The 14,844-nt window shown below is 38.1% G+C and overlaps 1 protein-coding gene across 2 annotated transcripts in view; it reads left to right on the top strand.

Moving 5' to 3' along the window:
- SLC25A13 (solute carrier family 25 member 13) overlaps window positions 1–14,844 on the top strand; it is a 99,525-nt gene that overhangs the window by 48,701 nt on the left and 35,980 nt on the right. For both annotated transcript variants that reach the window (XM_053956333.1, XM_053956343.1), the window contains exons 5-11: window positions 2,050–2,189; window positions 8,385–8,531; window positions 10,069–10,207; window positions 11,036–11,129; window positions 11,409–11,493; window positions 13,617–13,701; window positions 14,160–14,318. In XM_053956333.1, the coding sequence (XP_053812308.1) occupies window positions 2,050–2,189; window positions 8,385–8,531; window positions 10,069–10,207; window positions 11,036–11,129; window positions 11,409–11,493; window positions 13,617–13,701; window positions 14,160–14,318 (849 nt within the window). The remainder of the gene's footprint in view (window positions 1–2,049; window positions 2,190–8,384; window positions 8,532–10,068; window positions 10,208–11,035; window positions 11,130–11,408; window positions 11,494–13,616; window positions 13,702–14,159; window positions 14,319–14,844) is intronic.

Raw genomic sequence — 14,844 nt, 5'->3', positions numbered from 1 at the left:
AGGAAGCACCCTAAAAGAAAGACTTCAAGTAGAGGGATATGACTTCACCCTGAACCAATAGACTTTCTCTCCCACTGCCTTGAGAGCAGAATTTTGCTCTGGGAGAATGCTGGCAGACAAGATCCAAGCTGGCTGTGATAGAGCTTAAGACATGAATGAACAATGGGGCTGTCCTGGGGGCATTGACTTTGCTTGGAGAAAATTCTCATAGGACATTAGGACTTGGAGTTACGAATTTTAAGAATTTGAGGTTAACTGGGGCTAGTCTTTGTATTTGTAGGTTAAATCCAACTTGCTCTTTCACCACTGATTTCCTGGGATCAGTGGGTGCTGTGTTTTTAAAGCTGAAACTACAGACTAGGTTATGAGATGGGAAAAGGTCTGCAGTTTCATATCTGCTCTCTCTGTGAAGCCCTCTTGCTTTAGAACAAGCTGTTCTTGTGGGTAATACCATGTGCAGGGCTTTTGGGTCAGTGCAGCAGGACACATGCCCCTTTCATCTGTTTGTGACTGTTTTTTTTTCTCTGTCTTTATTCATTTACTTGGGCTCTTCCTGATATCTTCCTGGCTCTCAACTGTGCCACTTCACTGTCACTTTTTCCTGCTTCCTTGCCTAAAAGAGGGGATTCCACCCTGGTTGCATTTCCCCAAGTCAACAGAGCTGTTGTGCCTGCCTGGCATGGGCTGAACCAGAAGCCAGAACTCAACATGCCCAGGAGACACGACCTCATCGCCCCAAGGAGTCAGCTCCTACCTTTGCTTGTGGCACTGGAATGAAGTGGAAGGTGGCTCCCAGTCCTGCCTGGCAGGCAGAGGCTGGCTCCAGTGGGGTGATTCCCAGCTTGTTCTGAACACAGGCAAGCACTAAGCTGTGCTGATTTCCTCAACCCCAGGCACCAGCCGTGCTTGGGAACTGGCTTACAGCTCTGCTGCTTGCAGAGACAGACAGGAGCTCGTGGTTTGGACTCCTGGTCTTTCTTCCACAAAGCATGAAGGGAGCAGACCAGCTCCTGGCCCAGCCTGTGGGTAGGGAGTGACTCCTGGGAACCACCTCTCCATGCTCAAAGGAGCTTGCAGGAGACAAGAACTGGCTCTTGGCTTGAGTTGCTGGAGTCATACAGCAATTAGGAGGGCATAGAGCAGTTGGGAACCTCTGGCCTTGAGCTTGTCTTCAGAGGATATCTTTGCCCTATTTTTTTGGCTGAGACAAAACTATCACATTGAAGGGGGCGCTGTCCTTTGAGATAAGTACTTGCTCAGATCTCATTGCTGTTTGCATTACTTACAGTATACGCTGTCTAGTTGCAGAAATGTAATGTCCTTACTACTGATCGTGTACCAGATAGTTGCTTTTTCACAGAAACTGCTGTGTATTACCAGTCTGCCAAGTGTGTAGTAAACTGTTGCCCAGTTGCGACTACTAAATATGAAGCTTGTATTTAGGTGTGATCATACTTGTCACGCTGTCCCCCTCCTTGTAGAAGAGATCTAGGTTTAAAATATGCATAGTGATGGCGATGAGTTTTTATTCCTGCCTGCCATGTCTCACCCCATCCCCTATCCTGCTTCTCAGTGCTCCATAAGTAACTCCAGAAAAGTGGATCTTGGAATAATGGTATTTCTGTAGTTGATTTGTTTGAATGTGAAGAGCTCTGGGAAAAATTCAAAAGCATGAAGTATAGTGATAGAAAATTTTCATTGTTAGCAACTTGAAAAGATTATGCTGAAAATCAGTTAGCTTTAGTCATCTTTTTGTAAATTGTCTTTTAATTTTAATCTTCCCTTGTTTGAATTTGAAACTTGAAATATCTGAGTTCCTTTTGATTAAATGTTGTGCATATAAAACTTCACAAATAAAAATATTATTCAGAAACTATTTGTGAGGGTGATGATTTGGGTAATCAAAAACATTAGGTTTATTTTACAATGTGTTACTAATTTATATGAATAGTATTGCTTTCCTGTTATAAAATACCATATTTGTTTATATGTTTGTTTCTATTGTTATTTTATTTTATTACTAAATGAACACTTTTCTTTTCTTCCCAGAGGATGCTAAACAAGTTTTTGGCCAGACCACAATTCATCAGCACATTCCTTTTAACTGGAATTCAGAGTTCATACAGCTGCATTTTGGAAAGGATAGAAAAAGACACCTAACATACGCGGAGTTCACTCAGTTTTTACTGGTAGGTCTAATACAGTGTGGTTTGTCAAGAGTAATAAGAAGGATGCAAGAATCAAAGTATTTACAAACTTGCCAAATACCATGCTGGTAGCAAAGTTGAAATACATACCAAGTGTAGGCTCTTACAGTCAGAGTGCTGGACTTGTATGATACGTTGATAAATAGGATATGCTATAGGTAAAACTACTGATTCGGGCTGGTTTTTTTTTTTTTCCTTTTCCTTTGTTTTTGCACCTCTATGTGGAAGGTGAGTTTTTTCTACATTGTTGTGTAGACATAGTCATGAAATTAAAAACCTAGACTTTGATGTCTGAAAATCTCCTGTATTTTTAAATCTACAAGTCAAAGAATGTTGAATAACAGCATTGAGCATTTTGGACTCAACTTGCCAGACTTGTATTAAGAAGTACTTCTGTCTGTAAACAGCATGTTTACCAAATATATATTTAATTCAGAGCTGATATCCAGTAATATTTGTTAAAAGTCATTTCCATACACTTTACTTTAGATCTTTTTTGAATTAAGTTTATCTTAGAGAGGGACAATTTTCTTGTAGCATATAAAGAATAAAATACTACTTTTTGCAAGGAATCCTTAGCTATTCATACTTTTGGGTATTTTGTTACAGGAAGTAAAATATTATGCTAATAGAAAACCCTCAATTATCTGTATTTCAGCAGTACTGTTAAAAATAATCTTCAGTAGGAAAAGAGGTGAAACACGTGAGTTTCTTATTTGTATTCCTCCTGAATACTTAATGCCTGTATTAGTATTTACACTAGAGAAGTTTAAAATGGGAACCTGCTTCAAGACTGCCAGGTTTCCTTTTTTCTTGTTTACACAAGTATGTTAGTTCACAGTGGGAGGTGGTATCATTTTGATGAGGAATAATTAAGATAATGCTATTGAGACAAATGTTACAAATTGACTTTGTAGAACAGAGCCTAATTAACTTTGTATGAAGAGGACGTCAGGTATCACATGATTAAATCATATTCCCTTAGGCTTTGTATTGACTATTGTAACTCCTAAGTAGCTAAGACATAAACCAGTTTTGTGACAGAAATAGGAATCAGAACCTCTTTTGAATGAAAAAGAAAATGTGCTACTTGATTAGGAAAAAATGCCTCTGGCAATGTGTTCTGGTATCTCCTTCCAACTACAGAATAAGCCTTAGAAATGTATCCTGATTCTGGTGATTTAAAGTCACAGTTTTAACAAAGTACCAGTCCTGTTTGTCTCATCTATTTGCTTAGAGATCTGAAAAAAAACATGTAGAAAAACTCAGAATAAAAATACGGCACTTTCTCACCATTAAAAAAAGAAAAGAAAAAATGTGTATGTAATGGTTGTTAAGAGAGGTTAAGAGAGGTTAAAGAGCTTGTAATGGTAAGGCTGAGTATTTTGAATATTTGGGTTCTTTTGTCATTTTAACTTGAATTAGGAAAAGCAAGCACTGAGGGAGGAGTTTTCTAACTTTGGAGATTAGTCCTAGATATTAGGCTTTCTCATCTTGTGGAGAGATGTTCCTCTTATCTGAAAGAACTTTTCTTGGATAAGGTGATACTGTGGGGATAATTGGTTGTGATAGAAGATGTCAGTGGTCCTAATGAACCAGCCAGCCCTTTTGGTAATGATCCATATAGGTCAGAGCATAAACCAGGAGAATAAGGATGACAATTCTGGGTGTCTCCAGAGAGGTGAGATACATTCAGGAAAAATTCTAATGCTGCTAATAAAGATGCTCTCAGCATTGGTGCAGGCAGCGAGGATTTTCAAATAAATTAATTGTCCTCAGACTACTGAAGTTGCCTATTATCAGTACAAACTATATTGGGATGCTCAGTCAGTCACAGTAATTGGGCACATCTGTTTACCCACTTTCTAGAACTGTAAATCCTTGAATCACATAGGTTTCCCTGCTGATTCTTGCCTTGCAGCATTGTATTACAGATGCTGAAGTTTGGGCACAGAAATGGCTCTTGGCACAAAGTGGAGAGTTACTGTTCACAGGCATGGAAATCTTCCTTTAAGCTTTGTAACCTTTGGTACTCAGCTTTTCCTTCTGACATTCTGCCTGTGCATGATTCAGTCTTTTTAGTCTGATGTCTAGACCTTGGACCTCAGACAGCAGGAGACCACAGTGGATACCAAATTACCTTTCTGCATTCCTGATGTGTGAATGCACTTTACATTGCACTTAACATGGACCAGATGGTTCTGTAAGGCACTTCAGGTACTGCTTTGTAAGTACAATGCAATTTGCAACTTTTAATGGAATAATCTAGCTTGATTCATTCCTTTACATTGGGTCCTATTATGTCACATAAACTTGTTCCATGATCATTATCTGTTGCAGCATTTGGACTAATCATCACTTCTGGCAAAGCTCAAGGTAGTTGGAAAATAACATTAGTATGTTTTATCCATGCACCAGATTGATCTCTTGTGGCTTTAAATATGAAGTGTTTATATGGGATTCTGAATATTTATATTCTTCCAGCACTTCTTCTGTCTGCAATGAGATGCCTGAAAGTATAGCCTTCAAACTCCTTGGCTCTAATACAGTTAACAATCTATTTGCATTAACTTAGAGCTCAAGGTGTGTTGTTTTACCCTGCTCATTTGCTAGCTTAAAATTAGCTCATCTATCTATACTATATATCCATCATATGTATCTGTTTGGATACAGTAATGTTGCATCATCACTTAAGTGCCTTATGAAGAGCAACATCAGCCCCTTTCTCAGCATGCAAAATCTATTCCACACAATGAATTTTAACATATGCTTATATGTGGACCTGGTAAAACCATTTCTGCATTGTCTAGGAATTTATTTACACCCAGAATATTAGTTGATGAAATAGTAGTCTCTATAACTGAACCTTGGGATCTACTCCAGTGGCAAAGATTGTGTTGTATCTGATGACTTGTAGACCCATTGGGATGGAATGCGAACATAAATTTCTATCTAAGTGGAAGGTAAAGAAGCTTTTAATGAGCTGTAAGGGAAAGCTGAGGTAAAATCTCTAGATAGGAAATAATTTCATTAGAGTTCTGGTGCCAGCATGCCTGTCATGATGTATGAATTAATTTTTCATAAAGTCTTCTGCTACCTGGGGGAATTCTGGACTTCCAGCATCAAGGAAGATGCTTGTTTTCTATGTATACCTAAGTTTACAGAAAACCTAGTTGGAAAAGGTTCTTTAGGATGTGTAATTTGTATTGCAAAGTAATGAGGATTGTATGTATTTAAACCTGAGTCTGTCTAGGTAAAATAACATGGGACTGAAATAAAATTTATAAATATAAATGAAATAATAACATTAGTGCAAATCAGATAGCATCTCTGAAGACTACAGCTTTGCTTTATTGTTTTTCAGTTTATTTTTAAGGTGATAGTTTTTATATTAGCTGCATATACACAACATATGTTACAAACATCTGATAAAGAATTTCCTGATAAATTGCCAGTAGCAATTTTGAATTTTGAGCTCATTTTGAAACATAGTTATGCTGTGTGTTGTCTCAGCTTTTAGGCATGGAGGCTGAGGGAATGGATGGCCTTTTGAGGTAAACACAAGGAGGTTATTGCATTGATATGCACTGTGCAGTGATTAGAAAAGTGACGTATGTCTGGTTTGTTTGTGACAGCAGAGATTGTTTGTTACCATGTGATTGTCTGCATGTTCTTGTGTGCCATACTGCTGCCATCCATGGTCATGGTTTGGGAGTGTCTGAAGATCCCTGTGCTTCTTTCTTCTTGGTGTAACTGGAAAACGTGTAGCACTGCTCAAAATAACCATAGCCTAAAATGTCTGACCTTTCTGAGGTCAGTCTTCTTTATCTATGTGCAGTATGTGTAAACCATTTTGAACTGGAACTTAGTTTCTGAGCTAGGGAGGAGGTGTTAATAGGGAGTTTCAGAAGACTGGCATCATCCTATTCATAGTTTTGTCTTGCTGTCTGTCTACAGCTAAATGGCTGTTTTCTGGCTGACAAGAAGATGGGTAAATGGCAGCACCAAGACCTTGACAATGTGTTTAAACAAGTGGGATAATTCTCTCCAGTGGGTTCCAGTTTACCAAGAAAATTGGAAAGAATCACATTAGCAAGGAGAGGATGGGGTGTTTTGGCTTGTTCTCATCTGTAGTACTAGCAGCCTTTTTGCAGTTAGCTGGGTGATGACAACAAACACGCGCTTGATGTACCTCTTTGGAGCACGAGCCCTGCTTTGTTCTGTGGCTAAGACATCGCTGTCAGCTAAGGTCACACCAATGGTACAATACCTCCAGACTCACTGATGGGTGTACAGAGACAGGAACAGATTGGACTTCTGCAAGTGGTGTCCAGGTTTTTTTACTGTGTTTTAGTGCTGGATTCTGCCAGTGAAACTCTGTCAACAGTTCCAGTGGTAAAAACAATTTGAGTGAGGAAAGGAGAAGAAAGCAACATGCACTGTTTGCTACGTAATCCATCTGCTAAATACAATTGATTTTTTTCTATGGTGGTGCTTCCATTTAATGACAAACATTTTTGTTCATTTGTTCATACCTGCTAGGTGATAAGTATTTAGGATACATGCTTTATTATACTTAACTCCTCTGCAGAGCTCTCTGCCTCCAAGTAGTTGCCTGCCTCAAGCTGATGAAGTCTTCTTGTGTTTCTGTGCTCATCTCACCATAAACCTTCCAAAATTGCTTCCTTCCAAATTTCTGTTGAAATTGTAGTCTCAATTGGAGTGAAGTAAGAACTTGTATGGCTGCATCCAGCCAGAGTGAGTATTATTGCTGAATTGTAACACTTCAGCATAAAGGTCTGTAATGTAAAGAAAATGTGGCTGAACTGAAATTGTACCACTTCAAATTATAACTCCCACAAGCGTTTCCCATCAAAAGAAGAAATTTCAGATTAATTCTGAAGTGAAACATTGATCAGTCTTCCCCCCCACCCCCCACCCCTTTCCTCCCTCTGCCTAATATATTAGGAGGTTTTCATTATACAGGGTACAGTGCTGTAATTAGAAACTAGGACCAGAACAGGTGAAGTTCAGAAGGCTGAAATAAAAAGACAAGCATGGTTTGAGTGGCAGTGTGAACTGAGTGAATAGAAGGAGGGAGGGATGGCATCTGCAGGCCTCTGGCAGGTCTCATCCTACTCCATCTGAATTTGTCTTTCACCTTTCATTCTTTGTTTCCTTGAATGCTGCTGTGAGACAAATACCAACTTACAGGAGATGATATTTACTAATACTTCGTGATGGTGATTCTTGACTAGCTTGAGTCTTGTATGAGTATGTATTTTAAGGCACATATTTGCAATATAGTGGAAATGGTTGGAAAGTGTCATGGTCCACTGCAAGACATAGTTTTGCTCTGATTCCATTTCCTTAATAACTGACATAAATTAATAAATGACAAAAACCCAGTAGTCTAACAGTAATTTAAGAAGAAAGGGTGAAGGTCACAGTAGGAAAAGATACAACTTTGAGAGATTATATACCTTTTTACTTCTATTGTCTCTCAGAGGTACATTTGAATCACAAAATGAGATTATCAGGTGGGTGTATCAGATAATGTTTATGCCTCTTACTACTACTGAAATATTGAGAACTGATCTTTAATCAGTCATGAGACAAGGAGGTCTAAATTAAACTGCTGGTGTCTTTTGTAGACAAATAACTTTATGTTTTAAGTGAGGATGCTCTTTGAGGGAATCCTTTTCAGATTAGTAGGTGTCTACATGGAAATCTCTGATGTCCTTGTTCTTGTTCATCCATTGTCCTTGTTCAGGGAGTAGTGAGTGCTTTTACAGAAAGTATTTTTACCTGCTGTGACACATGCAATAAACTGGGTAATGCACATCTTGGAAAACTTTAATGTTCATGAGCGGGAGATTACTTGCACTGGTGTGTTGGTATGTGTTCTCTGTTTCTCAGTTAAATGAATTGCATGACATAATGTCCAGGCAGCAAAGGAATCATGATGTTGTCTTAGGTACTGAGGTCAGTGATAGAGATCATAGAAAAGGCTGAATAGAAAAGGCTGAAATTTACATAAAATATACATATAACAGCCAATTAAAATTCAGTTACATGTAGTCATGTTCTGTTAGGTATGAGAGCCTTGTAGGATTGCATTACTTGGTAAGGTGATTATTTTGAACCTAACTGCTTTTTTTCCCCATGTGTTTTTAGGAGATCCAATTAGAACATGCAAAACAAGCGTTTGTACAGAGAGACAATGCTCAGTCTGGAAGAGTCACAGCTATGGACTTCAGGGACATTATGGTCACTATCCGGCCACACATGCTGACACCATTTGTAGAAGAATGTCTAGTAGCTGTGAGTACTTCTGGTATCCCAGCTGGCAGATCTGGGATACAAATGTGGAATTCCTTTTCTTACGTACCTTGACCACTACATGACATATAATCCAGCTTGAGGATGGACATTTTGAAGTCTAGCACTTATTACCCGCACATATGAAAATTAACCCTGATTGCTGAACATATATCCTCAATGGTCTTGGTTTCCAGAGACAAAAGACAAAGCATGTAGATGGACCTTAGTAATGGCCTACAAATGTAGAGTTTGCCTTTTTCCAGCCATTCCATCATAGTAGATTGTGTCAAATATTTTTGAATGCCATTACGTCGCACTTAGGATGTCATCTTCAAAGAACTTGCTTTTAATGTAAATTCTAAGCTCCTGAATGTAATTTCCAAGTACCTGGGACTATGTATGAATTGGAACATCAACCAAGGACATTCACTTTATCTTGACTAATAGTTGTTACACTTAACTATATATTTTGTCTCTGTTTGGAGTGCATAAAGAAAAGAGGTACATTTGGTTTTGACCACAGTTTATAATTTTGGGAACTTGTAGCAGCACGTTCCAAGTAATCCAAAGCTTGGCCATATTCAGGTTTGAAGATCTGCTGAAAGGTCTGTTATGCTTTGACTTGCAAGGGAGAGATTTCATCACTTCACTTGCAATTGTGAAGTGATGAGTAGTGCAAACTCTGACCAGAATATTAGAAGATTCATGCAGCAATAAGCATAGCCAGAAGATTTAGGAGCTGACAGTGAGATTTGGTACTTTCTTCCATGGTTCTCTCACAATCTTGTTACCAGCCTTCCTGTGTCATATGCTCTGTCATAAAACATCAGGTATGACTTTTGATTATCCCTCGAGGTCAGTTAAAATTCGGCAAGCTTATGCATACTTTTTTTCAGAAATTTGCTTGATCATTAATCTTATAATTTTAATAGTGAATTGATCTAATAATTGTTCTGTGTGCAGACCCAGCACCACTTTAAAATAGAGGTTTAGTCTCAGTTCTCATTTGAAAATGAGTAACTGTTCAAACCTTATTGTTCCCATTATGTTTGACTGCCTGATATAAGCCTGAGAGCTTACTGCTGGTTTTCCATGACTTGAAATGCCTGTGAATTTAAAGGTTTCAATTGACCTTTCTCAGAATATGTTTTGGTTTTGTTGAAATTTTCTATATAGTAATATGCTTTACATGTAGAAGTAGATTTCCTCATTACTAGAAATAAGCCAGTTTATGAAACATTTCCAACTGAAGCAGTACTGAAACTCGAACTTTGTAAATTACTACTGGTTATGTTGTTATAATCCTGCATATGTATTTGTTTAGGTTTGTAGGGTGGGGAGAGTTTTATATTCTGGTCATGATTAGTTTCAGTAACATAAGAATCTTTCATAGTTTAAAGTTCTTTATTTTGCAGGTTTTTAAAAAAAGCAAGCCTGTGCTGCTGTCACTCTTGTAAAAGAGTATTATTTGAAAACTTTTATTTCAAGGTTTTTTAGTCTTGTAACAGTCTCTTTTCTCCTCTTTTACTGTTCCTAGGCTGCTGGAGGTACCACTTCCCATCAGGTCAGCTTTTCCTATTTTAATGGATTTAATTCTCTCCTTAACAACATGGAGCTCATTAGAAAGATCTACAGTACTCTGGCTGGAAATAGAAAAGACGTGGAAGTCACTAAAGGTTGGTAGAAATATTTGCAGTCTGGAAGTTTCCTTGGATATTTGAATGGAGGGAAAGACCTCATCTGTATGCTTTTAAATCAATGGGGGCAGGGGGGAAGTGTGCCTTGTTACCGTTCCTTGGTTTGCCACTCAGTTTTGTACAGTCCCCTCGGAGTGCACCCTCCAGCTTTTTCATTTTGTTTCAATCAGAAAAAGGTCCTAGTAAACTGGTGGTGGGGGCAGGGTGAGGAAAGTATGTAAAGATATTTAAAAGTTTAAAAAACTTCCTAGGACTCCTGCCAAATTGGCAGCCTATTAAAGTGACCTTCAAGGGTAGTTGAAGAATTCCATAAACTTGTATTGGCGGCACAGTAAGCTGATCTACAAGCTTGGAACAAGATGTTATCTGCTATATCTAACCACTTTTATAGAGAATTCCCTGTGCAACACCAGAGTTTCATTAATGTGGCCTCCTGGGACTATGCATGAAAAGTTCCACATCTCTTGACTCCTGTTTTGGGGGTTTTTCTTTGTTTGCCTTTTATTTTATATTTTTCCCTCTGACCTGCAGCTGATTGATACCGTATGTCAAATATCCTAAATCCTGCTGGTAGTACTAAGCTTTAAGACCAGAGAGTTGTACTTACTTGCATGAAGGACAGACCATTTAAAGCACACATTTATGTAGTGACAGGAACACTTCTGTGTTGGGTAACTTACTCCCCTTTCACCCTCCCCAACCAGCGTCTTCTACTTTATACTAAAATATAGTGCAACTATGGGGTGCTCTGGATTATTTCTTCTGGTTTGAGTTCATTTAATTTTCTGTATTTTTATTCTGTTGCAGAGGAGTTTGTTCTGGCAGCCCAGAAATTTGGTCAGGTTACACCCATGGAAGTTGACATCTTGTTTCAGTTAGCAGATCTTTATGAGCCACGGGGGTAAGTGGAGAATTATCTATCCTTCTCTTCTCTTCTCTTCTCTTCTCTTCTCTTCTCTTCTCTTCTCTTCTCTTCTCTTCTCTTCTCTTCTCTTCTCTTCTCTTCTCTTCTCTTCTCTTCTCTTCTCTTCTCTTCTCTTCTCTTCTCTTCTCTCTTGGAAGGAGTGGGAGGTGGTGTTGGGGGACAGGAGAATGTAATGTAGTGGCCCACATGCAGGTAACTTTTAGTGATCTGAAAACCAACCTCTAAGTAAACACTAATGTGAATTAATTTCATCAGGCGCATGACGTTAGCTGATATTGAAAGAATTGCTCCTCTGGAGGAAGGGACATTGCCCTACAATCTGGCTGAAGCTCAGAGGCAGGTAAGAACAGAAGCCAGCACAATGCTGTTATTTGTTTCTAGTGCCAGGTAAATAGGCAGTCAGCCTCTTCCTGTTGTTGTCATCTAAGTTGCTTTTCTCGTGTGTTCTGTAATAACTGTGAGGAGTAACATCTTGTTAGAATTTTTTTTTTACTGGTGTCGTGTTCTCTCCATCTCTTCTTTGTGCCCCTTCCTCTTGGGCTCCATTTTAACGGGTCAAATGTAATTTACTTTGGAAAGATAATATGTGTCATCTAGCCAGTCAGTAAATACTAGATGCATGCCTAATTAAGATGTTTATGTTTTGTGATTCTGTTGGTCTGTGTTCTTTTTAATGAGGAAAAGAGAAAAAAATTAAAATTCAGCATCTATCCTATGAAATGGCAGCCCTTGTTCTGAACACATATGCATGTTCCTGGCTTCGCAGTGTTCTCTGCTTTGCTTTATGCTCTGCTGAATATCAAAATAGGAGAGCTTATGTATAACTAACATCACAGTTTCAGTAAAAGTATGTCCAAAACCTAAAGGGTATTTACTTTCAGTGGTATAACCACAAATGGACTTTTTTTTTGTTTTGAGGCAAAAGGAAATAGGAATGTTCTTTAAATGTCAAACCTTTTGGTCTTTTAGTTTTTGTATTACCTTATCATATTTTGTATTTTCATTGACACAAGTTTCTCTACAGATAGATTTAAAACTAACCCTCCCATTTCTCTCTGTCTCTATTTTAAGGCAGTCTTAACTTTGTGTCTTGTGAGACTAAGGGTTTTTTGTTGGTTTTCTTTTTTCCTGCTCTGGGTCTGTGCGGAGACGCCAGTTTGACCACAATGAGTTGATCCAGGCTACATTTTTAGGACTACCAGGCCATAAGCCAGGCCTCTGTGTGTGTGTACACATGCGTCTCTTTTCCTTCTCTTTTTTCTTCTCCTGCCTCCCCTACATGTGAACACCCCCACCACCTCTCCAAGACAGGATCTGAGGTGGTGGTTTTCTGTTTGTTCAAGCAGTGACTAAATGGTGATGATGCTGGGATGAATTCAAGTGAGTTGGCTCCCAAAGTTCACCATCTATTCCTAGAAGACTCCTAAAGGAGTTAAAAGCATTTGCATTTGGCTGAATATCAAGTAACATAAGTTACAATAGGTGGCAGTAAAAGGTAGAGAAAAATGTGTGATGGAAGTAGCAGCTTCTTCACTTTTTGCTTTGGAGCCACTGTCTCTGTTACCATGATTTTCATTGTTCTAGGAGGTGAAGACAATGAACTATGATCCTTTCCATTTCTTCTGTGTATGCGACCCATCTTTTCATTTTTTTCCACCCAATTCCTTTTTAATGTCAGCTGCTTGATGCTGAGACTGAAAAGATTTTCAGCTACATTGATATATTTATTTCTGGTAATCTCCACCTATATTGGAATTAACTAAAACATAAACACAGGAAAATGTATCCATATCTTTATTTTGTTGCTTTACTTGTAGTATCCTAAAAAGAACATACTGCAAAAAATGCTAGTAAGTATGAAAGATTTAATGCCCCTGCAGAACTTCTGTTTTCTTTATTATTTTCTTTCATTAGATAGCAATTTTAAATCTGGAACACTTCTGAAATTTATTTTTCATTGGGTTGAATCTAGCACACATAGACTGTGAGCAAAATGAAATTGTGGAGGTGCTTTATGGAACCTTATTTTCCTTCGGCTAATCTGTGTGAGTGCTCGCATACTTGTTTTGGTAGCCTGGGAAGTAATAGGTGTACCTGGTTTTGGTGACAGTAAAAAGAAATTCCAAGCTGGAGTTGCTTTTAGCTGTAGAAAATTAATGACTGAAGAGGCAATATGTTTAGACCACATTTAGACCACATTTAGACCATTGATTTTAGAGTTGTATAATTTTGTTGTAGTATCTATTTTCTTTCCTATTCCAATTAGAAGAGGCTGCCTTATATGACACTTAGAAATCAGTGGAAAAAAGTAATGATTGAGAACAAAATCTCTAGTGTATTGTGGAATTTTTTCCAGGTATCCATATACTTTTATCTGTCTGATTATGAAATGTTCTCTTGGGAAATTAGATGTTTTGATTATTTTTCTTGTCTTTCCTTTTGTTTTAAATCCTGCCTCGACAGAAAGCTTCAGGCGATGTGTCTCGACCTGTTCTCATCCAGATTGCAGAATCAGCGTACAGGTTTGCCCTTGGTTCAGTTGCTGGAGGTTAGTCATGGCTGGGCAAAAGAATATTCATCTTCACTGATTGAGTTTTTTCTTCTTTTCTTTTGCCCTTCTTCTCCTCTGACTCTCATTTAAGTGTGGAAGGCTTCTCAGACTTTCCCTTGGAGCTGTGTCTGAGGGGTGGGATGACTCTAAGATTGAAGGGGAAGGGATCATCTGGTCTACAATAATTTTGAGATTTATGAACTATTGGAGTTTCCAGGTGGTGTTGCTGTCTGATTTGTTCCCAAACAAATGTAATGAAAATCAAATTAATAATGAGGTAGGACTGGAAAGTGTATTTGGTTAAAACTGTGGGAGATAGCTTAATGTATCCAGAATGTATCACAAAGAAAAAAGATGTAACTGATATGTTAGGTGTAAATGTGAAAGATGACAGTTGCAGTCAAACAGTGCAAATGCAAAATCATGTTTTTTTATATCTTGAATTTTATTTGCAGCTGTTGGAGCCACTGCAGTCTACCCAATTGATTTAGTGAAAACTCGCATGCAAAACCAGCGTTCTACAGGCTCTTTTGTGGGAGAACTTATGTATAAAAACAGTTTTGATTGCTTCAAGAAAGTGCTACGTTATGAAGGTTTCTTTGGGCTTTATCGAGGTAAGTTTAAAAGGTGTTATATACTAATGATAAGATACTATTAAGAGTTTTGGATTTTTAAGTCCTTTTAGTTCAGACTTTTGCTTCTTTGTTACATGGGAAGGATTTAAAAACTTCTCGATAATTAAAACTTCACTGTAATGAGAACATTTCTGTAGGACGTCTCTGTCCTTTCTCTCCTCATCTGCCATAGGGAAACATTAGCAATTTCCTACAGCAAAAATACATTGTTAGTAAAGTTCTCATTTCCTTAGCAGTGCTTAATGCCAAGAGTGTTTTGTCCCGTTTGGTAAGAAGTTAGATCATCTGTGGGTTTTTGTTCTTTGCAGTACTTTTTGTTATGTTTCTCTTGAGACAAAAAGGTCTCTGCGAATCAGTTGCATTTGCTTCAGTAATCATTGGAAATACTCATCTTTATCAAGTTTTTTGTATACCTTTTCTTATGTTGTTACTGTGGAGTCAGCCAGAGTGATTCATTGGGTTTCAGCCCACTTAGTTTTATAAATGTAACCAATACACCCAAGTT

This window comes from Vidua chalybeata, chromosome 1, assembly GCF_026979565.1.
Source record: "Vidua chalybeata isolate OUT-0048 chromosome 1, bVidCha1 merged haplotype, whole genome shotgun sequence".
Taxonomy (NCBI): Eukaryota; Metazoa; Chordata; class Aves; order Passeriformes; family Viduidae; genus Vidua; species Vidua chalybeata.
Note: the sequence above shows the minus strand (reverse complement) of the source record. Positions and strands in the feature narration are given on the sequence as shown.